Genomic DNA, 25,259 nt, shown 5'->3' on the forward strand with positions numbered 1-25,259 from the left:
CTCCCCAGATGAACAGTAAACAGAGATGAACCTGATCTCTTTCCTCTCTCCCCAGATGAACAGTAAACAGAGATGAACCCGATCTCTTTCCTCTCTCCCCAGATGAACAGTACACAGAGATGAACCTGATCTCTTCTGTCTGACACGTCCTCAACACTCCACATGCGCTAGCGTTGGGTGACGTCAACCTTTGTCCTGTCATGATGATGTACTCATGAAACATTGTGATATATGATAGCCCTCTATTGGCTCCAATATCTATATATTTTTCATTTTGCGTTGCTTTGGTGGAATTCTCTGCTCTGTCTATCTTAAATTACTCTTGCGTTCTGCATATAACATATTTATTGAAATAGGCTATAGCAAACAGTAGGGATAGGCCAGTTACTAGGAATGCCACCCACGTGGTATTTACTGTGTGGCACCAGCCATGTACCAAATAGCCCAAACCATCGTCTGTCACATCACGATGTCGTCACCGTCAAAAGGTTGGCTGTCCATCATCGTCTATCATCGTCACCCAACCCCAACAAACATAGTGTGAGTGTGTTTCTGCGTAGCTCCATTCGGGGCAGATAGGGCTAAGACGGGATGAACTGTGTTTTGTGCGTGTAGAACTTTAGTGAGATGTGTGTGAGCATCGTGTTTTTGATCTTAGCGTGTGTATAATAACTGTTAACCCAGAAGTCAAATCTTGCGTGATTAACTACTGTGTTCATACATGTTAAAAAGGAAGGTTTCCACCCTCGCAAAAGGAAACTCTCAACCAAAGAGTGGGTAGAAAGTTGTTTTCTTTCCTCTAAAAAGCCACACAAGCTGCATGCAGTCTTTGTACTCATGAGCTTAGTAAGGTGTCATGGAGAGATAAGAGAAATGTATTCCATTCCTAAACACAACCCTACGAAATACCTGAGGCAGACACCTGTCATATATCTTAATCCAATCAAACACATACTAAGATGTTTTGCAGCTGTTGATATCTCCCTCCGAATGCTCTGCAATATATTTTATTATCACATCATTGGCGTCATGATGCATCTCCTCTTGCAATGTGTTGTGTTTTGTAGCCCTCTATCTGAACAGGTTGAAATTCTAAGGGATTTCTCTGTCTTTATCTCTCTCTCTCTTTATCTCTCTCTCTCTTTCTCTCTCTCTCTCTCTCTCTCTCTCTCTCTCTCTCTCTCTCTCTCTCTCTCTCTCTCTTTATATCGCTCTTTAACTCTTTATCTCTCTCTTTATCTCTCTCTTTATCTCTCTCTTTAACTCTTTATCTCTCTCTTTATCTCTCTCTTTAACTCTCTCTCTCTCTCTCTCTCTCTCTCTCTCTCTCTTTCTCTCTCTCTCTCTCTCTCTCTCTCTCTCTCTCTCTCTCTCTCTCTCTCTCTGTGTGTGTAGGACCGTACAGGGGAGTGTTTGAAGAGGACAGGGGCTAGTGTAGCTCTCACCTCCATCAGTAACGTCACTGCTTTCTTCATGGCAGCTCTCATCCCTATACCTGCCCTACGAGCCTTCTCTCTGCAGGTACCTGTGTGTGGTTGTGCTTGTGGTTGTGCTGCAGGTGTGTGTGGTTGTGCTTGTGGTTGTGTTGCAGGTGTGTGTGTGGTTGTGTTGCAGGTGTGTGTGTGTGGTTGTGCTCATGGTTGTGTTGCAGGTGTGTGTGTGGTTGTGATGCAGGTGTGTGTGTGGTTGTGATGCAGGTGTGTGTGTGGTTGTGATGCAGGTGTGTGTGTGGTTGTGTTGCAGGTGTGTGTGTGGTTGTGATGCAGGTGTGTGTGTGGTTGTGATGCAGGTGTGTGTGTGGTTGTGATGCAGGTGTGTGTGTAACAGTATAACTTTAGACCGTCCCGTCGCCCATACCCGGGTGCGAACTCTGCACACATCAACAACAGTCACCCTCGAAGCATCGTTACCCATCTCTCCACAAAAGGCGCGGCCCTTGCAGAGCAAGGGGAACTACTACTTCAAGGTCTCAGAGCAAGTGACGTCACCGATTAAAACGCTATTTAGCGCGCACCGCTAACTAAGCTAGCCGTTTCACATCCGTTACATGAGGATGTGCTCATGGTTGTGTTGCAGGTGTGTGTGTGTGCTCGTGGTTGTGTTGCAGGTGAGTGTGTGTGCTTGTGCTCGTGGTTGTGTTGCAGGTGTGTGTGTGTGGTTGTGCTCGTGGCTGTGTTGCAGGTGTGTGTGTGTGGTTGTGTTGCAGGTGTGTGTGTGTGGTTGTGTTGCAGGTGTGTGTGTGTGTGGTTGTGTTGCAGGTGTGTGTGTGGTTATGTTGCAGGTGTGTGTGTGTGTGGTTGTGTTGCAGGCGTGTGTGGTTGTGTTGCAGGTGTGTGTGTGTGTGTGGTTGTGTTGCACGTGTTTGTGTGTGTGTGTGTGTGGTTGTGTTGCACGTGTGTGTGTGTATGTGTGTGGTTGTGTTGCAGTGTGTGTGTGTGTGTGTGTGTTTGTCAGGAGCTTTTTATTGACTTCATTCATCAAACTGAAACTTAGACCTTTTTTGTGGCCTGATTGGTGATGGGCCCAATATCTGTCCACCGAACCCAATCCTCTTCCTGGTGTCCAGCACAATGAAGGCAGTTTATACTATTTTAAAAACATTACAATACATTCACAGATTTCATAACACACTGTGTGCCCTCAGGCCCCTTCTCCACAACTACCACATATCTACAGTACTAAATCCATGTGTACGTGTGTGTATAGTGCGTATGTTATTGTGTGTGTGTGTCCGTGTCTGTATAGTGCATATGTTATCATGTGTGTGTGGGTGTATGCCTGTATTTGTGTTGCTTCACAGTCCCCGCTGTTGCATAAGGTGTTTTTTCTATTTTTTAAATCAAATTTTACTGCTTGCATCAGTAACTTGATGTGGAATAGAGTTCCATGTAGTCATGGCTCTATGTAGTACTGTGAGGCTCCCATAGTCTGTTCTGGACTTGGGGACTGTGAAGAGACCTCTTGTGGCATGTCTTGTGGGGTATGCATGAGTGTCCAAGCTGTGCGCCAGTAGTTCAAACAGACAGTTCGGTGCATTCAACATGTCAATACCTCTCATAAACACAAGTAATGATGAAGTCAATCTCTCCTCCATGTTGAGTCAAGAGATTGACATACATATTATAAAAATGATCTCTTTGTGTACATCCAAGGGCCAGCCGTGCTCTGTTCTGAGCCAATTGCAAAGTCCCTTTTTGTGGCACCTGACCACACGACTGAACAGTAGTCCAGCTGCGACAAAACTAGGGCCTGTAGGACCTGCCTTGTTGATAGTGTTGGTAACCCTGTTATGGCTAGGGGTTCCGCTAGGGCTTCCCCTCGACAACATCCGCTGAAATGGCAGAGCGCGAAATTCATTCAAAACAAGATATATTTAACTTTCATACATTCACAAGTAAATACACCAAATTAAAGCTTAACTTCTTGTTAAGAAGGCAGATCAGAGCTTTATTATGGACGGACTTCTCCCCATTTTAGATACTGTTGTATCAACATGTTTTAATCCAAGCAGTTTAGTCACCTCGACTTGCTCAATTTCCACATTATTTATTACAAGATTTAGTTGGGTTTAGTGAAATATTTGTCACAAATACAATGCTTTTAGTTTTAGAAATATTTAGGAGTAACTTTATCCTTGACACCCACTCTTGAACCAAGTGCAACTCTTTGTTAAATGTTGCGGTCATTTCAGTCGCTGTAGTAGCTGACGTGTATAGTGTTGAGTCATTTGCATACATAGACACACTGGCTTTACTCAAAGCCTGTGGCATGTCATTAGTAAAGATTGAAAAATGTAATGGGCCAAGACAGCTGCCCTGGGGAATTCCTAATTCTACCTGGATTATGTTGGAGAGGGTGTTCTTTAATGGAATCCTCTCCAACATAATCCAGGTAGCGAGGTGGTTAAAGGGGCAATCTGCAGTTGCTACATACATTTTTGGAATTATAAATCTATCATATGTACAGTGGGGCAAAAAAGTATTTAGTCAGCCACCAATTGTGCAAGTTCTCCCACTTAAAAAGATGAGAGAGGACTGTAATTTTCATCATAGGTACATTTCAACTATGACAGACAAAATGAGAAAAAAAATCCAGAAAATCACATTGTAGGATTTTTTATGAATTTATTTGCAAATTATGGTGGGAAAAAAGTATTTGGTCAATAACAAAAGTTTCTCAATACTTTGTTATATACCCTTTGTTGGCAATGACAGAGGTCAAACGTTTTCTGTAAGTCTTCACAAGGTTTTCACACACTGTTGCTGGTATTTTGGCCCATTCCTCCATGCAGATCTCCTCTAGAGCAGTGATGTTTTGGGGCTGTTGCTGGGCAACACGGACTTTCAACTCCCTCCAAAGATTTTCTATGGGGTTGAGATCTGAAGACTGGCTAGGCCACTCCATGACCTTGAAATGCTTCTTATGAAGCCACTCCTTCGTTGCCCGGGCGGTGTGTTTGGGATCATTGTCTTGCTGAAAGACCCAGCCACGTTTCATCTTCAATGCCCTCGCTGATGGAAGGAGGTTTTCACTCAAAATCTCACGATACATGGCCCCATTCATTCTTTCCTTTACACGGATCAGTCGTCCTGGTCCCTTTGCAGAAAAACAGCCCCAAAGAATGATGTTTCCACCCCCATGCTTCACAGTAGGTATGGTGTTCTTTGGATGCAACTCAGCATTCTTTGTCCTCCAAACACGACGAGTTGAATTTTTACCAAAAAGTTATATTTTGGTTTCATCTGACCATATGACATTCTCCCAATCTTCTTCTGGATCATCCAAATGCTCTCTAGCAAACTTTAGACGGGCCTGGACATGTATTGGCTTAAGCAGGGGGACACGTCTGGCACTGCAGGATTTGAGTCCCTGGCGGCGTAGTGTGTTACTGATGGTAGGCTTTGTTACTTTGGTCCCAGCTCTCTGCAGATCATTCACTAGGTCCCCCCGAGTGGTTCTGGGATTTTTGCTCACCGTTCTTGTGATCATTTTGACCCCACGGGGTGAGATCTTGCGTGGAGCCCCAGATCGAGGGAGATTATCAGTTGTCTTGTATGTCTTCCATTTCCTAATAATTGCTCCCACAGTTGATTTCTTCAAACCAAGCTGCTTACCTATTGCTGATTCAGTCTTCCCAGCCTGGTGCAGGTCTACAATTTTGTTTCTGGTGTCCTTTGACAGCTCTTTGGTCTTGGCCATAGTGGAGTTTAGAGTGTGACTGTTTGAGGTTGTGGACAGGTGTCTTTTATACTGATAACAAGTTAAAACAGGTGCCATTAATACAGGTAATGAGTGGAGGACAGAGGAGCCTCTTAAAGAAGAAGTTACAGGTCTGTGAGAGCCAGAAATCTTGCTTGTTTGTAGGTGACCAAATACTTATTTTCCACCATACTTTGCAAATAAATTCATAAAAAATCATACAATGAGATTTTCTGGGAAAAAAAATCTAATTTTGTCTGTCATAGTTGAAGTGTACCTATGATGAAAATTACAGGCCTCTCTCATCTTTTTAGGTGGGAGAACTTGCACAATTGGTGGCTGACTAAATACTTTTTTTGCCCCACTGTATATGAAAAATATAATTTAGAAATGCCTCATGAGTTTAGTTCAGCTGTCGTACCTTATCAGAACCCAAAATAGAATATTATTTTACTTCAATGTTTGTAAACAATGTACATGTAAACAAACACTGTATAGCCTCAAAACATGGTCAAAACTATAATTGTTTTATATTGGATGGTCAGTCCTTGCATCGATAGCTCTTTCAATGCATTTGAGAGTGGTTACATTCCTCCAGTCCCATCCCTCAGCTTTTTACTGAAACTGTGGCAGGGGGCTTTAACTTCGTTATGGTTGTTTGTTATGGGGGGGGGTTCTGATTTGACTCACATCTGTCATTAATCTGTGAAGAGAGGGAGGGGGTAGACAGAGAGAGACATAGAGAGGGGGGGGGGAGTGTTAAAAGGGAAACAGTTATGTGTGTTTGAGAGATCAGTCTTTTCTTTCTTCTCCTCTTCTCTCTCTCTCTTCTCTTCTCTTCTCTCTCTCTCAACTGTGTGTGTGGTGGAGTACCTTAACACACACACAGCTGTTTTACCTCTGACCCCAGGAAGAGGTAGCTGAGTTCTTGTGCCATTGCCAGTACAACAAGCCCAGCTGCACACTACACATACCACGCCACAGACATGTCTGACATACACAGTTGAATCTGGTAATGAACAGTTACCAACTGTTGGACAAGTTGAGGAGACTAAATTACTTGGCATTACCTTAGATTGTAAACTGTCATGGACAACACATATAGATGCAATAGTGGTAAAAATGGGGAGAGGTCTGGTTGTAATAAAGACATGCTCTGCTTTTGTTTGACACCACACTCCAAAAGCAAGTCCTTCAGGCTCTAGTCTTGTCTAATCTTGATTATTGTCCAGTCGTGTGGTCCAGTGCTGCAAGGAAAGACCTAGTTAAGCTGCAGCTGGTCCAGATCAGAGCGGCACGTTTTGCTATTAATTGTAATCAGGGGGCTGATATAAATACTATGCTGCCAGTCTCTCTTGGCTAAGAGTTGAGGAGAGACTGACTGCATCACTGCATTAACGTGTTGAAAATCCCAAATTGTTTGCATAGTCAACTTACAGACAGCTCGGACACACACACTTATCCCACCAGACATGCCACCAGGGGTCTTTTCACAGTCCCCAAATGCAGAACAAATTCAGGAAAGTGTACAGTATTATATAGAGCCCTAATTGCATGGAACCTTCCATCTCATATTGCTCAAATAAACAGCAAACCTGGTTTAAAAAAACAGATAAAGCAACACCTCGCGGAGTAACGCCTCTTCCCAATTTGACCTAGATAGTTTCTGTGTATGTATTGATATGTAGGCTGTGTGCCTTTAAAACAATTGATGTAGTTCTGTCCTTGAGCTGTTCCTGTCTATTGATGTTCTGTATTATGTCATTCTGTATTATGTTTCATGTTTCGTGTGGACCCCAGGAATGGGGATCCTAATAAAATACAAAATACACAACTCACACACACACACACACACACTCACACACACTCACACACACACACACTCACTCATACACACACTCACTCATACACACACTCTCACTTACACTCACTCTCTCCTGATACAGGCCAGACGTTACTCTACTCTCACAGTGAAGTCAATATTAGTATGTGTGGACAGATGGCTTTAGTACAGGGGTCTGTCAAACATGATCTACTTACCCCAAAGGTCTGATTGAACCAGGACACACACACACACACACACACACACACACATAACACTTGTTCACAAACCCAAGCTTACCTGACACACATATTTGTGCGCTCACATATGCATGTACAGTGTTTTCAGAAAGTATTCACACCCCACTAAAGAGATAAAGATGCCCCCCACTAAAGACATAAAGATAGCCTCCACTAAAATTGATAAATATACCCCCACTAAAGAGATAAAGATACCCCACTAAAGAGATAAAGGACATGTGATGTGTTGTGGGTCTTTCTCCCTCTCCTCCTCTGCCTTTCTCTCTTTTTCTCTCTCTCTCTCTCTCGCTCTCTCACTCTTGTTTTCTCTCTTTTTCTCTCCCTCTCTCTCTCTCTGCCTTTCTCTTTTTTTTTTCTCTCTCTCTCTCTCTCTCTCTCTCTCTCTCTCTCTCTGCTTTTCTCTCTTTTTTTCTCTCTCCCTCTCTCTCTCTCTCTCTCGCTCTCTCTCTCTGCCTTTCTCTTTTTCTCTCTCTGTCTCTCTGTCTCTCTCTCTCTCTCTCTCTCTCTCTCTGCCTTTCTCTCTTTTTCTCTCTCTCTCTTTCTCTCTCCCGTGTTGTGTAAGGAATTGAGACTTTATAATGAGGTAAGGAAAGAGTGAAGGAGGGGGAGCGGTGTGTATATTTGTGTGTGTGTGTCTGGTTGGTGTTAAGTCGTAGTTACAGTGGGAGGGAATAGGATGCTGTAAATTGGCATTAGTGAGAACGTGTGTAGGGGTGTGTGTATGTGTGTTGTCTGCGAGCCCCAGTGCCTGCTCATCACCTCAAGCCCTGCAGGCCTCTGTCTACCTGGGTGGTCTGGCACATACACAGGAGTAGTGTGTGTGTTCAGTGGTCTGGCAGCCACACAGGATCCAGATTGTGTTCTGGGCAGGGACCCAGCCTAACCCCACCCTCGTCTCTCTACTCCTCTCACTCTGTCTCTCTATACTCATGCTCCCTTTCTCATTTTCTTTCCTCTAGGTCCACCTCTTACACTCTAACACATGAAAAAATATTATAGTATACTATGATATACACTACGTTCAAAAGTTTGGGGTCACTTTTGAAATGTCCTTGTTTTTGAAAGAAAAGCAAAAAAAAAAGTCCATTAAAATAACATCAAATTGATCAGAAATACAGTGTAGACATTGTTGATGTTGTAAACGACTATTGTAGCTGGAAATGGCTGATTTGAATGGAATATCTACGTAGGCGTACACATCAAATCAAATTGTATTGGTCACATACACACGGTTAGCAGATGTTAATACGAGTGTAGCGAAATGCTTGTGCTTCTTGTTCCAACAGTGCAGTAATATCTAATCTAACAATTCCCAACAACTACCTAATACACACAAATGTAACAAGTAATCTAACATTTCCCCAACAACTACTTAATACACACACATCTAAAGGGGTGAATATGAATGAATGTAAAGGGGTGAATATGTACATGTAAGTATATGGAGGAGCGATGGCCGAGCGGCAGAGGCAAGGTGCTGTAGATGGTGTAAAATACAGTATATACATGTGATATGAGTAATGTAAGATGTGTAAACATGATTAAAGTGACATTATTTAAAATGGCATTGTTTAAAGTGACTAGTGATCCATTTATTAAAGTGTCCAGTGATTGGGTCTCAATGTGGGCAGCAGCCTCTCTGAGTTAGTGATTGCTGTTTAGCAGTCTGATGGCCTTGAGATAGAAGCTGTTTCTCAATCTCTCAGTTCTCAATCTCAGAGGCCCATTATCAGCAACCATCACTCCTGTGTTCCAATGGCACGTTGTGTTAGCTATTCCAAGTTTATAATTTAAAAGACTAGTTGATCATCAGAAAACCCTTTTGTAATTGTGTTAGCACAGCTGAAAACTGTTGTCCTGATTAAAGAAGCAATAAAACTGGCCTTCTTTAGACTAGTTGAATATCTGGAGCATCAGCATTTGTAGGTTTGATTACAGGCTCTAAATGGCCAGAAACAGAGAACTTTCAGTCTATTCTCTTCAGTCTATTCTTGTTCTGAGAAATGAAGGCTATTCCATGTGAGAAATCGCCAAGAAGCTGAAGATCTCATACAACGCTGTGTTCTACTCCCTTCACAGAACAGAGCAAACTGGCTTTAACCAGAATAGAAAGACTTGTGGGAGGCCCCAGTGCACAACTGAGCAAGAGGACAAGTACATTAGAGTGTCTAGTTTGAGAAACAGACACCTCACAAGTCCTCAACTGGCAGCTTCATTAAATAGTACCCGCAAAACACCAGTCTCAACGTCAGCAGTGAAGAGGCGATTCTGGGATGCTGGCCTTCTAAGCAGAGTTGCAATGAAAAAGCCATATCACAGACAGTCAAATAAAACAAAAATATTAAAATGGGCAAAAGAACACAGACACTGGACAGAGGAACTCTGCCTAGAAGGCCGGCATCCCGGAGTCGCCTCTTCACTGTTGATGTTGAGACTGGTGTTTTGAGGGTACTTGGTTGTAAACTATAGTAGGTATTATAGTACAATATGGTAATATGTTTTATGGGACAGTCTAAAAATCTACAGTAAGTGCTATTACAGCTTTTCCTCAATTGCGTAATAGCTTTTTTGGAACAATGTTGCTGACTTTCAGAGAGTCCAAAAGTCACAGAACTCTGTGGCATTTTGCAAAACACTAAATACATTTTCAAAATGTATTTTCCTTTTCAAAACAAAAATAAATTCAGCAAAACTATATTACACTGTAAAAATTGCAACTCCATTCGTCAAAAGAACATGACTTTTAGATCAATTCATTTTCTTTGCAGTCACTAAATCATCATGATCAAAATTGGAAATGCAACTATCCAAAGGTGCAGCATTGTGGGCAATATGTATATTTCACCTAAATGTCATACATATCAAAAATGATTCCTGATAAAAAAATGAAATAAACATTAAGCACATTGTGTGCTGGATTCATTCATTGGTATCATCACAATCCAATTTCATGTATTTAATACAAAAGGTTGGTTTTCTCATAGTTTTATACATTTTCCATTGACGCACAGAAAGACATTCCACACTAGAAATAAGGAAAGGTGCAGTGGTGTAAAGTAAATAAGTTAAAGTACTACTTAAGGAGTTTTTTGTAGTATCTGTACATTACTTTATTATTTATATTTTTCACAACTTTTACTTTTATTCCACTACATTTCTAAAGAAAATCATGTCATTTTTACCTCAAACATTTTCCCTGACATCCAAAAGTACTTGTTACATTTTGAATGCTCAGGCAGGACATCAGTACGGTCCAGTTCACGCACCTATCAGTATAACACATTGTCTATTCAGGCATCTTTACTTTTATGACAGTTGACAGGGCCTCCTGGGTGCCGCAGTGGCTAAGGGCGCTGTACTGCAGCGCCAGCTGTGCCACCAGAGACTCTGGGTTCGAGCCCAGGCTCTGGGTTAGGGAGGGTTTGGCCGGTAGAGATATCCTTGTCTCATCGCGCACCAGCGACTCCTGTGGCAGGCCGGGCGCAGTGCGTGCTAACCAAGGTTGCCAGGTGCACGGTGTTTCCTCCGACACATTGGTTGGATGCGCGCTGTGTTAAGAAGCAGTGCGGCTTGGTTGGGTTGTGTATCGGAGGACGCATGACTTTCAACCTTCGTCTCTCCCGAGCCCGTACGGTAGTTGTAGCGATGAGACAAGATAGTAGCTACTAACAATTGGATACCACAAAATTGGGGAGAAAAAGGGGTAAAAATTCACACAAAAAAAGTATGACAATTGAGGACTTTTGTAATGGTGAATACAATGGAGGAACACAACTGATATGAACGTATAGGAGGCCTAAATCAAACACTAAAACAAAGCTCTCTAATGGAAAGTCACAATATTGGAGATGTTGACTTAGGAGTTAGGTCATGTATTACACTAATGGGATGATTTATAATTTTGTGCAGTAGTATTTACTGATGGATAGAAACAGTGAACACAATTGTACACATTTCTCTCTGATTAAAACAACGTGTTAATATCCATAACAATGAATTGTGTATGCAATGATGACATTTGTATTTCATGTTTTGCAAAAGGTGGTCTAAGATATGAAGTCAGGTGCAAAGGCAAGAAAATGATCAGAAGTATTGTAAATGTATTTGAGCATTTGATCATTGCTGTTTTGCTATAGATATGTTTCAACACAGATGAATAAAAATGCTTGTATGTGATTGAGAAAAACTGTAATGACTGAAAGGTACTACAGTGTGTAGTGTATTCTACAGTATGATCGCGGCATACTGTAGTGTCCAGTTTAGCGCGGCATACTGTAGTGTCCAGTTTAGCATTGTACAGTACACTACAACATTCTATAGTAAGCACTACACGATCGAGGGAAACTGCAGTGTGGAGTATAGTATTCTACAGTGTACTTCAGTTCGCTACTGTCACGTTGGCATGAAGGATCGGGAGACAGACGCAGGAATGTGTAATAGTTTTTTTTATTGGGCCCAAATTACGGCGTGCCGTGTAAAGGCATGGGGACGAAGACCAAACAAACACGTAACAAAAACACGGTCGAAACCCAAAACAAAAGAGTGAGGAGTCCCTAGTATAAATACACACACGCACAATGATTAACACACGGGACGAGACCCGTAATCATCTGCCCAAAACACACAACACAAGTACTCACACACACCTACGGACATTGTAACAATAATCGACAGACAACGGAAACCAAAGGGCACATTTTGGTTTCAAGTACTAATCAGTGGGAATAGGGGACAGGTGTGCGTGATGAAAATTCCAGAGGGATCCGTGACAACTACAGAATACTATGAAACCAAGTACTTTAGTATTCTATAGTAGGCTGTACTATTGTTTTTATGTTGGTTAACTCACTTTATCTCTTACTTCAGTGTTATGATATGAAATATGTACACTTTGTGTGTGCATGTGGGTGTGCATGCCGGTATGTGTGTGTGTGTGTTTAGAGGGGCCGGTGCGATAAGGTTAGGGTTAGGAACAATATGAACTACCCCCTTCCACCTTCACATAGGTCATGGCAACCTGATGAGTTCATTTAACACCTTGTTCCCTGTATGTGTTCTCCCTGACCAGGCTGCGGTGGTGGTGGTGTTTAACTTTGCCATGGTGCTCCTCATCTTCCCTGCCATCCTCAGTATGGACCTGTATCGCAGAGAGGACCGGCGTTTTGACATCTTCTGCTGCTTCTACAGGTTACACACACAAACCCACACACACTATGAGCTTGATTCAATCCGTAATGCTGAAGGTCTCCGCTAGAGCATGATAGAAGTGTAAAGGCACTTTTCCTGCGTTAGCGGAGATTCATGGTAAACACTGCATATGTCTGCTCAATCGGAAATTACCTTTACATTTCAATCGTGCTATAGCGCTGAACTTCACCCTGTGTCTGTCTGTCTGTCTGTCTGTCTGTCTGTCTGTTTGTCTCCAGCCCCAGTGCTAACTGTCTGTTTGCCTCCAGCCCCAGTGCTAACTGTCTGTCTGGCTGTCTGACTGTCTGTTTGGCTCCAGCCCCAGTGCTAACTGTCTGTCTGACCGTCTGTTTGTCTCCAGCCCCAGTGCTAACTGTCTGTCTGTATGACTGTCTGTTTGTCTCCAGCCCCAGTGCTAACTGTCTGTCTGTCTTTCTGTTTGTCTGTTTGGCTCCAGCCCCAGTGCTAACTGTCTGTCTGACCATCTGTTTGTCTCCAGCCCCAGTGCTAACTGTCTGTCTGTATGACTGTCTGTTTGTCTCCAGCCTCAGTGCTAACTGTCTGTCTGTCTTTCTGTTTGTCTCCAGCCCCAGAGCTCACTGTCTGTCTGACTGTCTGTTTGTCTCCAGCCCCAGTGCTAACTGTCTGTCTGTCTGTCTGTCTGTCTTTCTGTTTGTTTCCAGTGCTAACTGTCTGTCTGTCTGTCTTTCTGTTTGTCTCCAGCCCCAGTGCTAATTGTCTGTCTGTCTGTCTGTCTGTCTGTCTGTCTGTCTGTCTGTCTGTCTGTCTGTCTGTCTGTCTGTCTGTCTGTCTGTCTGTCTGTCTGTTTGACTCCAGCCCCAGTGCTATCTGTCTTTCTGTCTGTCTGTCTGTCTGTTTGACTCCAGCCCCAGTGCTAATGGTCTGTCTCTCTGTCTGTGTCCCTCCAGCCCTTGCGCTAACAGGGTGATCCAGATGGAGCCCCAGGTCCACGTGGACGGAGCGGACAGCAGTCGCTACAGCCCCCCTCCCCCCTCCTACCACACCACCCCTCCCACATACAGCAGCTCACCCCCGTCCTACAGCAGCCATGGTTTCTCCCAGCAGACTCAGATCACCATGCAGTCTACTGTCCAGTTGAGGACAGAGTACGACCCCAGGACTCAGGCCTTTTACACTACGGCCGAACCCAGATCGCAGATCTCCGTACAACCCTTCACACCCACGCCTGTCGCCACCGGCCCCGCCAACAACCCCAACACCAGTCACGGAAACAACAACCACCACAGCAACCATCTCAGCCGGAGTGGGAGTAGCAGTGGTCACGTCAACAACCACGGTAGCCGTGGTTCAGGCTCGGTCCCTTCTCCTCCCGAGTCATCCTCTGGCATCCCCACGGTCTCCCCCCAAGCGGGGGAAGTGCTGTGTGTGTCGGGGGAGAGTGCTAGCTCCACCAGGGATCTGCTGTCCCAGTTTGGAGGGGCCTCTCTGGGGCTGCGCTGTCTCGAACCCCATTGCTCCCAGTGGACCTTGGCCTCCTTTGCCGAGAAGCACTACGCCCCCTTCCTAATGCAGCCCACCACCAAGGTCAGTCTGTCTGTCTCTCTGTGTGTGTACGTGTTCCTCACTAGCAGTGGCTAACTCTCACCAGCCTGCTGAGTCAGATCTAGTTAACCACAGAGCTAGCTCTGTTCCAGTACGTTCTATTATTCATATCTCTTAGGCATAGGGTGCCATTTTAGAAACGGTCACACCATGTAGCTACCACTATCAGGACCTGTTTTACTATCCCAGTTAGTGACCCATCTCAACACTCTAGCAAGTCTAATGTAGTGTTTGACTACCCGGCTTTCAGTCGGTGGTCAGTATCGGACTAAAAACACTTCTCTCTTCTCTCCTGGGTGGGCCCTTAACCTGACCTCCTGACCTGACTGACTCAGCCTGTAGTCAAACACTACATTAGTCTTGCTAGGGTGTTGAGATGGGTCACTAACTGGGATAGTAAAACAGGTCCTGATAGTGGTAGCTACGTGGTGTGACTGCTTCTAAAATGGCACCCTATTCCCTATATAGTGCACAACTTTTGCACTTAACACTCATCTCCAGTTCACATTGGATGTTTCTGTGGTTGCTGAGCATCAGTCTGTAAAGGACCACCCGTGTTTGGTGTAGTGCACTTATCTACCTCAATCACCTCTCCCCCCCTTCCATCCCTCACTCCAGGTGGTGGTCATCCTGTTGTTCCTGGCCCTGCTGGTGGTCAGTCTGTACGGGACCACACGGGTACAGGACGGGTTGGAGCTGACCGACATCGTTCCCAGGGAGACCAGCGAGTACGACTTCATCGGGGCCCAGTTCAAGTTCTTCTCTTTCTACAACATGTACGTGGTGACCCAGCGGGCGGAGTACTCCCAGGCCCAGCCACTGCTCTACCAGCTGCACCACAGCTTTAACACAGTCCGCTATGTACTGCGAGAGGACGACGGACAGCTACCACGCATGTGGCTCCACTACTTCAGGGACTGGTTGCAAGGTGAGCCAGGAGGGGCGATACATATACAGTACATAGAAATATACAGGCTTTCACACACACACTTTGTCCTCATTAGCTGCAGTTGTTTTCCAGCAACATGAACTAAGCCTAGAGGCTCTGTGAGGACAAGTAGACGACACTAGTGAGGGTTGAAGTGCTTGTACATGTACGTGTGTATATTCATCTGTGTCTGCGTGTGCATTTGTGTGTGTGGCTGGGCGGGAGCTGCAGAGTGGTTGAGTTACAGAGAGCTGTGTTTAATATTGCTCGGTGAGAGATGGCTGGACAAATTTGACCCAGACAGCGAGCAGGGGGAGACTTAACACCTTTCTGTCCCAGAAACAAGCTACTGGCCAGGTGGAGCAGACAGGGGAAGAGGGGGAGGCCAGGAGGAGAGAAAGAATGAAGTGGAGATAGAGAGCATGAAGGAGAGAAATTAAGAGAAAGAGAGAGATATTCTCAGCTAGTTCTACTTGAAAGAAAAGAAAACATGTTATATACTGTGTTTGTCCTGCTCTTATACAAAGCACTAAGTAGCACGGTGTGTCCCAACCTCTTTTAACAAGGCATTTGGTGAAGTCTCATAGTGTAGTGCAGGGGAGAAATGTGTGTAATTACACAATCATTATCCCTCTGTGTGTGTGTAAGGCTGAAACAGAGGCACATTGACTAATAAACTGTGGATTACTAGTCTCACAACTCAAACATTTGAAAGAGATTGAACACTTTCAACACTTTGGGCTGAGATTCCAGATCAAGCAGACACAAGCATGCAAACAAACCACAGCCATACACAGAGAGAAAGACAGAGAGAGACCTGCTACTGGTGTTGTTGCTTACTGCAGAATTAGACATTCATCCACCTTCTCCAAATGTCAAATTTCAAAGTGTTTTTGTTTCTCCTGATGATCTGTATCGTTCCATTTCTCCAAACGTCAAATGAGGGTTAAATGTAGGTACTCATTCTGAATGGTTAAGGTAAGGGTTAAATGTAGGTACTCATTCTGAATGGTTAAGGTAAGGGTTAAATGTAGGTACTCATTCTGAATGGTTAAGGTAAGGGTAAAGGTTTGGGATAGGGTTAAATGTTGGTACTCATTCTGAATGGTTAAGGTAAGGGTAAAGGTTTGGGATAGGGTTAAATGTAGGTACTCATTCTGAATGGTTAAGGTAAGGGTTAAATGTAGGTACTCATTCTGAATGGTTAAGGTAAGGGTAAAGGTTTGGGATAGGGTTAAATGTTGGTACTCATTCTGAATGGTTAAGGTAAGGGTAAAGGTTTGGGATAGGGTTAAATGTTGGTACTCATTCTGAATGGTTAAGGTAAGGGTAAAGGTTTGGGATAGGGTTAAATGTAGGTACTCATTCTGAATGGTTAAGGTAAGGGTAAAGGTTTGGGATAGGGTTAAATGTAGGTACTCATTCTGAATGGTTAAGGTAAGGGTAAAGGTTTGGGATAGGGTTAAATGTAGGTACTCATTCTGAATGGTTAAGGTAAGGGTAAAGGTTTGGGATAGGGTTAAATGTAGGTACTCATTCTGAATGGTTAAGGTAAGGGTAAAGGTTTGGGATAGGGTTAAATGTTGGTACTCATTCTGAATGGTTAAGGTAAGGGTAAAGGTTTGGGATAGGGTTAAATGTAGGTACTCATTCTGAATGGTTAAGGTAAGGGTAAATGTTTGGGATAGGGTTAAATGTAGGTACTCATTCTGAATGGTTAAGGTAAGGGTAAAGGTTTGGGATAGGGTTAAATGTAGGTACTCATTCTGAATGGTTAAGGTAAGGGTAAGGTTTGGGATAGGGTTAAATGTAGGTACTCATTCTGAATGGTTAAGGTAAGGGTAAAGGTTTGGGATAGGGTTAAATGTAGGTACTCATTCTGAATGGTTAAGGTAAGGGTAAAGGTTTGGGATAGGGTTAAATGTTGGTACTCATTCTGAATGGTTAAGGTAAGGGTAAAGGTTTGGGATAGGGTTAAATGTAGGTACTCATTCTGAATGGTTAAGGTAAGGGTAAAGGTTTGGGATAGGGTTAAATGTAGGTACTCATTCTGAATGGTTAAGGTAAGGGTAAAGGTTTGGGATAGGGTTAAATGTAGGTACTCATTCTGAATGGTAAGGGTAAAGGTTTGGGATAGGGTTAAATGTAGGTACTCATTCTGAATGGTTAGGTAAGGGTAAAGGTTTGGGATAGGGTTAAATGTAGGTACTCATTCTGAATGGTTAAGGTAAGGGTAAAGGTTTGGGATAGGGTTAAATGTAGGTACTCATTCTGAATGGTTAAGGTAAGGGTAAAGGTTTGGGATAGGGTTAAATGTAGGTACTCATTCTGAATGGTTAAGGTAAGGGTAAAGGTTTGGGATAGGGTTAAATGTAGGTACTCATTCTGAATGGTTAAGGTAAGGGTAAAGGTTTGGGATAGGGTTAAATGTAGGTACTCATTCTGAATGGTTAAGGTAAGGGTAAAGGTTTGGGATAGGGTTAAATGTTGGTACTCATTCTGAATGGTTAAGGTAAGGGTAAAGGTTTGGGATAGGGTTAAATGTAGGTACTCATTCTGAATGGTTAAGGTAAGGGTAAAGGTTTGGGATAGGGTTAAATGTAGGTACTCATTCTGAATGGTTAAGGTAAGGGTAAAGGTTTGGGATAGGGTTAAATGTTGGTACTCATTCTGAATGGTTAAGGTAAGGGTAAAGGTTTGGGATAGGGTTAAATGTAGGTACTCATTCTGAATGGTTAAGGTAAGGGTAAAGGTTTGGGATAGGGTTAAATGTAGGTACTCATTCTGAATGGTTAAGGTAAGGGTAAAGGTTTGGGATAGGGTTAAATGTTGGTACTCATTCTGAATGGTTAAGGTAAGGGTAAAGGTTTGGGATAGGGTTAAATGTTGGTACTCATTCTGAATGGTTAAGGTAAGGGTAAGGTTTGGGATAGGGTCATTCTGAATGGTTTGGGATAGGGTTAAATGTTGGTACTCATTCTGAATGGTTAAGGTAAGGGTAAAGGTTTGGGATAGGGTTAAATGTAGGTACTCATTCTGAATGGTTAAGGTAAGGGTAAAGGTTTGGGATAGGGTTAAATGTAGGTACTCATTCTGAATGGTTAAGGTAAGGGTAAAGGTTTGGGATAGGGTTAAATGTAGGTACTCATTCTGAATGGTTAAGGTAAGGGTAAAGGTTTGGGATAGGGTTAAATGTAGGTACTCATTCTGAATGGTAAGGGTAAAGGTTTGGGATAGGGTTAAATGTAGGTACTCATTCTGAATGGTTAAGGTAAGGGTAAAGGTTTGGGATAGGGTTAAATGTAGGTACTCATTCTGAATGGTTAAGGTAAGGGTAAAGGTTTGGGATAGGGTTAAATGTAGGTACTCATTCTGAATGGTTAAGGTAAGGGTAAAGGTTTGGGATAGGGTTAAATGTAGGTACTCATTCTGAATGGTTAAGGTAAGGGTAAAGGTTTGGGATAGGGTTAAATGTTGGTACTCATTCTGAATGGTTAAGGTAAGGGTAAAGGTTTGGGATAGGGTTAAATGTAGGTACTCATTCTGAATGGTTAAGGTAAGGGTAAAGGTTTGGGATAGGGTTAAATGTAGGTACTCATTCTGAATGGTTAAGGTAAGGTAAAGGTTTGGGATAGGGTTAAATGTAGGTACTCATTCTGAATGGTTAAGGTAAGGGTAAAGGTTTGGGATAGGGTTAAATGTTGGTACTCATTCTGAATGGTTTAAGGTAAAGGTTTGGGATAGGGTTAAATGTAGGTACTCATTCTGAATGGTTAAGGTAAGGGTAAAGGTTTGGGATAGGGTTAAATGTAGGTACTCATTCTGAATGGTTAAGGTAAGGGTAAATGTTTGGGATAGGGTTAAATGTTGGTACTCATTCTGAATGGTTAAGGTAAGGGTAAAGGTTTGGGATAGGGTTAGGGTTATTCTGAAATGTAGGTACTCATTCTGAATGGTTAATGTAAGGGTAAAGGTTTGGGATAGGGTTAAATGTAGGTACTCATTCTGAATGGTTAAGGTAAGGGTAAAGGTTTGGGATAGGGTTAAATGTTGGTACTCATTCTGAATGGTTAAGGTAAGGGTAAAGGTTTGGGATAGGGTTAAATGTTGGTACTCATTCTGAATGGTTAAGGTAAGGGTAAAGGTTTGGGATAGGGTTAAATGTTGGTACTCATTCTGAATGGTTAAGGTAAGGGTAAAGGTTTGGGATAGGGTTAAATGTAGGTACTCATTCTGAATGGTTAAGGTAAGGGTAAAGGTTTGGGATAGGGTTAAATGTAGGTACTCATTCTGAATGGTTAAGGTAAGGGTAAAGGTTTGGGATAGGGTTAAATGTAGGTACTCATTCTGAATGGTTAAGGTAAGGGTAAAGGTTTGGGATAGGGTTAAATGTAGGTACTCATTCTGAATGGTTAAGGTAAGGGTAAAGGTTTGGGATAGGGTTAAATGTAGGTACTCATTCTGAATGGTTAAGGTAAGGGTAAAGGTTTGGGATAGGGTTAAATGTAGGTACTCATTCTGAATGGTTAAGGTAAGGGTAAAGGTTTGGGATAGGGTTAAATGTAGGTACTCATTCTGAATGGTTAAGGTAAGGGTAAAGGTTTGGGATAGGGTTAAATGTAGGTACTCATTCTGAATGGTTAAGGTAAGGGTAAAGGTTTGGGATAGGGTTAAATGTTGGTACTCATTCTGAATGGTTAAGGTAAGGGTAAAGGTTTGGGATAGGGTTAAATGTTGGTACTCATTCTGAATGGTTAAGGTAAGGGTAAAGGTTTGGGATAGGGTTAAATGTAGGTACTCATTCTGAATGGTTAAGGTAAGGGTAAAGGTTTGGGATAGGGTTAAATGTTGGTACTCATTCTGAATGGTTAAGGTAAGGGTAAAGGTTTGGGATAGGGTTAAATGTAGGTACTCATTCTGAATGGTTAAGGTAAGGGTAAAGGTTTGGGATAGGGTTAAATGTAGGTACTCATTCTGAATGGTTAAGGTAAGGGTAAAGGTTTGGGATAGGGTTAAATGTAGGTACTCATTCTGAATGGTTAAGGTAAGGGTAAAGGTTTGGGATAGGGTTAAATGTAGGTACTCATTCTGAATGGTTAAGGTAAGGGTAAAGGTTTGGGATAGGGTTAAATGTAGGTACTCATTCTGAATGGTTAAGGTAAGGGTAAAGGTTTGGGATAGGGTTAAATGTAGGTACTCATTCTGAATGGTTAAGGTAAGGGTAAAGGTTTGGGATAGGGTTAAATGTAGGTACTCATTCTGAATGGTTAAGGTAAGGGTAAAGGTTTGGGATAGGGTTAAATGTTGGTACTCATTCTGAATGGTTAAGGTAAGGGTAAAGGTTTGGGATAGGGTTAAATGTAGGTACTCATTCTGAATGGTTAAGGTAAGGGTAAAGGTTTGGGATAGGGTTAAATGTAGGTACTCATTCTGAATGGTTAAGGTAAGGGTAAAGGTTTGGGATAGGGTTAAATGTAGGTACTCATTCTGAATGGTTAAGGTAAGGGTAAAGGTTTGGGATAGGGTTAAATGTAGGTACTCATTCTGAATGGTTAAGGTAAGGGTAAAGGTTTTGGGATAGTAAAGGTTTGGGTTAAATGTAGGTACTCATTCTGAATGGTTAAGGTAAGGGTAAAGGTTTGGGATAGGGTTAAATGTAGGTACTCATTCTGAATGGTTAAGGTAAGGGTAAAGGTTTGGGATAGGGTTAAATGTTGGTACTCATTCTGAATGGTTAAGGTAAGGGTAAAGGTTTGGGATAGGGTTAAATGTAGGTACTCATTCTGAATGGTTAAGGTAAGGGTAAAGGTTTGGGATAGGGTTAAATGTTGGTACTCATTCTGAATGGTTAAGGTAAGGGTAAAGGTTTGGGATAGGGTTAAATGTAGGTACTCATTCTGAATGGTTAAGGTAAGGGTAAAGGTTTGGGATAGGGTTAAATGTTGGTACTCATTCTGAATGGTTAAGGTAAGGGTAAAGGTTTGGGATAGGGTTAAATGTTGGTACTCATTCTGAATGGTTAAGGTAAGGGTAAAGGTTTGGGATAGGGTTAAATGTAGGTACTCATTCTGAATGGTTAAGGTAAGGGTAAAGGTTTGGGATAGGGTTAAATGTAGGTACTCATTCTGAATGGTTAAGGTAAGGGTAAAGGTTTGGGATAGGGTTAAATGTTGGTACTCATTCTGAATGGTTAAGGTAAGGGTAAAGGTTTGGGATAGGGTTAAATGTTGGTACTCATTCTGAATGGTTAAGGTAAGGGTAAAGGTTTGGGATAGGGTTAAATGTTGGTACTCATTCTGAATGGTTAAGGTAAGGGTAAAGGTTTGGGATAGGGTTAAATGTTGGTACTCATTCTGAATGGTTAAGGTAAGGGTAAAGGTTTGGGATAGGGTTAAATGTTGGTACTCATTCTGAATGGTTAAGGTAAGGGTAAAGGTTTGGGATAGGGTTAAATGTTGGTACTCATTCTGAATGGTTAAGGTAAGGGTAAAGGTTTGGGATAGGGTTAAATGTAGGTACTCATTCTGAATGGTTAAGGTAAGGGTAAAGGTTTGGGATAGGGTTAAATGTAGGTACTCATTCTGAATGGTTAAGGTAAGGGTAAAGGTTTGGGATAGGGTTAAATGTAGGTACTCATTCTGAATGGTTAAGGTAAGGGTAAAGGTTTGGGATAGGGTTAAATGTAGGTACTCATTCTGAATGGTTAAGGTAAGGGTAAAGGTTTGGGATAGGGTTAAATGTAGGTACTCATTCTGAATGGTTAAGGTAAGGGTAAAGGTTTGGGATAGGGTTAAATGTTGGTACTCATTCTGAATGGTTAAGGTAAGGGTAAAGGTTTGGGATAGGGTTAAATGTAGGTACTCATTCTGAATGGTTAAGGTAAGGGTAAAGGTTTGGGATAGGGTTAAATGTAGGTACTCATTCTGAATGGTTAAGGTAAGGGTAAAGGTTTGGGATAGGGTTAAATGTTAGGTACTCATTCTGAATGGTTAAGGTAAGGGTAAAGGTTTGGGATAGGGTTAAATGTTGGTACTCATTCTGAATGGTTAAGGTAAGGGTAAAGGTTTGGGATAGGGTTAAATGTAGGTACTCATTCTGAATGGTTAAGGTAAGGGTTAAATGTTGGTACTCATTCTGAATGGTTAAGGTAAGGGTTAAATGTAGGTACTCATTCTGAATGGTTAAGGTAAGGGTAAATGTTTGGGATAGGGTTAAATGTTGGTACTCATTCTGAATGGTTAAGGTAAGGGTAAAGGTTTGGGATAGGGTTAAATGTAGGTACTCATTCTGAATGGTTAAGGTAAGGGTAAAGGTTTGGGATAGGGTTAAATGTAGGTACTCATTCTGAATGGTTAAGGTAAGGGTAAAGGTTTGGGATAGGGTTAAATGTTGGTACTCATTCTGAATGGTTAAGGTAAGGGTAAAGGTTTGGGATAGGGTTAAATGTTGGTACTCATTCTGAATGGTTAAGGTAAGGGTAAAGGTTTGGGATAGGGTTAAATGTTGGTACTCATTCTGAATGGTTAAGGTAAGGGTAAAGGTTTGGGATAGGGTTAAATGTAGGTACTCATTCTGAATGGTTAAGGTAAGGGTAAAGGTTTGGGATAGGGTTAAATGTAGGTACTCATTCTGAATGGTTAAGGTAAGGGTAAAGGTTTGGGATAGGGTTAAATGTAGGTACTCATTCTGAATGGTTAAGGTAAGGGTAAAGGTTTGGGATAGGGTTAAATGTAGGTACTCATTCTGAATGGTTGGTAAGGGTAAAGGTTTGGGATAGGATAGGGTTAAATGTAGGTACTCATTCTGAATGGTTAAGGTAAGGGTAAAGGTTTGGGATAGGGTTAAATGTGGTACTCATTCTGAATGGTTAAGGTAAGGGTAAAGGTTTGGGATAGGGTTAAATGTTGGTACTCATTCTGAATGGTTAAGGTAAGGGTAAAGGTTTGGGATAGGGTTAAATGTAGGTACTCATTCTGAATGGTTAAGGTAAGGGTAAAGGTTTGGGATAGGGTTAAATGTTGGTACTCATTCTGAATGGTTAAGGTAAGGGTAAAGGTTTGGGATAGGGTTAAATGTTGGTACTCATTCTGAATGGTTAAGGTAAGTACTCATTCTAAAGGTTTGGGATAGGGTTAAATGTAGGTACTCATTCTGAATGGTTAAGGTAAGGGTAAAGGTTTGGGATAGGGTTAAATGTTGGTACTCATTCTGAATGGTTAAGGTAAGGGTAAAGGTTTGGGATAGGGTTAAATGTTGGTACTCATTCTGAATGGTTAAGGTAAGGGTAAAGGTTTGGGATAGGGTTAAATGTAGGTACTCATTCTGAATGGTTAAGGTAAGGGTAAAGGTTTGGGATAGGGTTAAATGTAGGTACTCATTCTGAATGGTTAAGGTAAGGGTAAAGGTTTGGGATAGGGTTAAATGTGGTACTCATTCTGAATGGTTAAAAGGTACTCATTCTGGGTAAAGGTTTGGGATAGGGTTAAATGTAGGTACTCATTCTGAATGGTTAAGGTAAGGGTAAAGGTTTGGGATAGGGTTAAATGTAGGTACTCATTCTGAATGGTTAAGGTAAGGGTAAAGGTTTGGGATAGGGTTAAATGTAGGTACTCATTCTGAATGGTTAAGGTAAGGGTAAAGGTTTGGGATAGGGTTAAATGTTGGTACTCATTCTGAATGGTTAAGGTAAGGGTAAAGGTTTGGGATAGGGTTAAATGTAGGTACTCATTCTGAATGGTTAAGGTAAGGGTAAAGGTTTGGGATAGGGTTAAATGTGGGATAGGGTTAAATGGTACTCATTCTGAATGGTTAAGGTAAGGGTAAAGGTTTGGGATAGGGTTAAATGTTGGTACTCATTCTGAATGGTTAAGGTAAGGGTAAAGGTTTGGGATAGGGTTAAATGTAGGTACTCATTCTGAATGGTTAAGGTAAGGGTAAAGGTTTGGGATAGGGTTAAATGTTGGTACTCATTCTGAATGGTTAAGGTAAAAGGGTAAAGGTTTGGGATAGGGTTAAATGTTGGTACTCATTCTGAATGGTTAAGGTAAGGGTAAAGGTTTGGGATAGGGTTAAATGTTGGTACTCATTCTGAATGGTTAAGGTAAGGGTAAAGGTTTGGGATAGGGTTAAATGTTGGTACTCATTCTGAATGGTTAAGGTAAGGGTAAAGGTTTGGGATAGGGTTAAATGTTGGTACTCATTCTGAATGGTTAAGGTAAGGGTAAAGGTTTGGGATAGGGTTAAATGTAGGTACTCATTCTGAATGGTTAAGGTAAGGGTAAAGGTTTGGGATAGGGTTGAAAATGTAGGTACTCATTCTGAATGGTTAAGGTAAGGGTAAAGGTTTGGGATAGGGTTAAATGTTGGTACTCATTCTGAATGGTTAAGGTAAGGGTAAAGGTTTGGGATAGGGTTAAATGTAGGTACTCATTCTGAATGGTTAAGGTAAGGGTAAAGGTTTGGGATAGGGTTAAATGTAGGTACTCATTCTGAATGGTTAAGGTAAGGGTAAAGGTTTGGGATAGGGTTAAATGTAGGTACTCATTCTGAATGGTTAAGGTAAGGGTAAAGGTTTGGGATAGGGTTAAATGTAGGTACTCATTCTGAATGGTTAAGGTAAGGGTAAAGGTTTGGGATAGGGTTAAATGTAGGTACTCATTCTGAATGGTTAAGGTAAGGGTAAAGGTTTGGGATAGGGTTAAATGTAGGTACTCATTCTGAATGGTTAAGGTAAGGGTAAAGGTTTGGGATAGGGTTAAATGTTGGTACTCATTCTGAATGGTTAAGGTAAGGGTAAAGGTTTGGGATAGGGTTAAATGTAGGTACTCATTCTGAATGGTTAAGGTAAGGGTAAAGGTTTGGGATAGGGTTAAATGTAGGTACTCATTCTGAATGGTTAAGGTAAGGGTAAAGGTTTGGGATAGGGTTAAATGTTGGTACTCATTCTGAATGGTTAAGGTAAGGGTAAAGGTTTGGGATAGGGTTAAATGTAGGTCATTCTGAATGGTTAAGGTAAGGGTAAAGGTTTGGGATAGGGTTAAATGTAGGTACTCATTCTGAATGGTTAAGGTAAGGGTAAAGGTTTGGGATAGGGTTAAATGTTGGTACTCATTCTGAATGGTTAAGGTAAGGGTAAAGGTTTGGGATAGGGTTAAATGTTGGTACTCATTCTGAATGGTTAAGGTAAGGGTAAAGGTTTGGGATAGGGTTAAATGTTGGTACTCATTCTGAATGGTTAAGGTAAGGGTAAAGGTTTGGGATAGGGTTAAATGTAGGTACT

General features: G+C 42.1%; 1 protein-coding gene across 1 annotated transcript in view; it reads left to right on the forward strand.

Moving 5' to 3' along the window:
• The window catches only part of LOC115140695 (protein patched homolog 1-like), a 167,389-nt gene that overhangs the window by 71,088 nt on the left and 71,042 nt on the right, over positions 1–25,259 (forward strand). Inside the window, exons 12-15 of the mRNA XM_065026769.1 lie at positions 1,396–1,521; positions 12,350–12,468; positions 13,398–14,034; positions 14,671–14,980. Of these exons, the coding sequence (XP_064882841.1) occupies positions 1,396–1,521; positions 12,350–12,468; positions 13,398–14,034; positions 14,671–14,980 (1,192 nt within the window). The remainder of the gene's footprint in view (positions 1–1,395; positions 1,522–12,349; positions 12,469–13,397; positions 14,035–14,670; positions 14,981–25,259) is intronic.

Source organism: Oncorhynchus nerka, linkage group LG13 (genome assembly GCF_034236695.1).
Source record: "Oncorhynchus nerka isolate Pitt River linkage group LG13, Oner_Uvic_2.0, whole genome shotgun sequence".
Taxonomy (NCBI): domain Eukaryota; kingdom Metazoa; phylum Chordata; class Actinopteri; order Salmoniformes; family Salmonidae; genus Oncorhynchus; species Oncorhynchus nerka.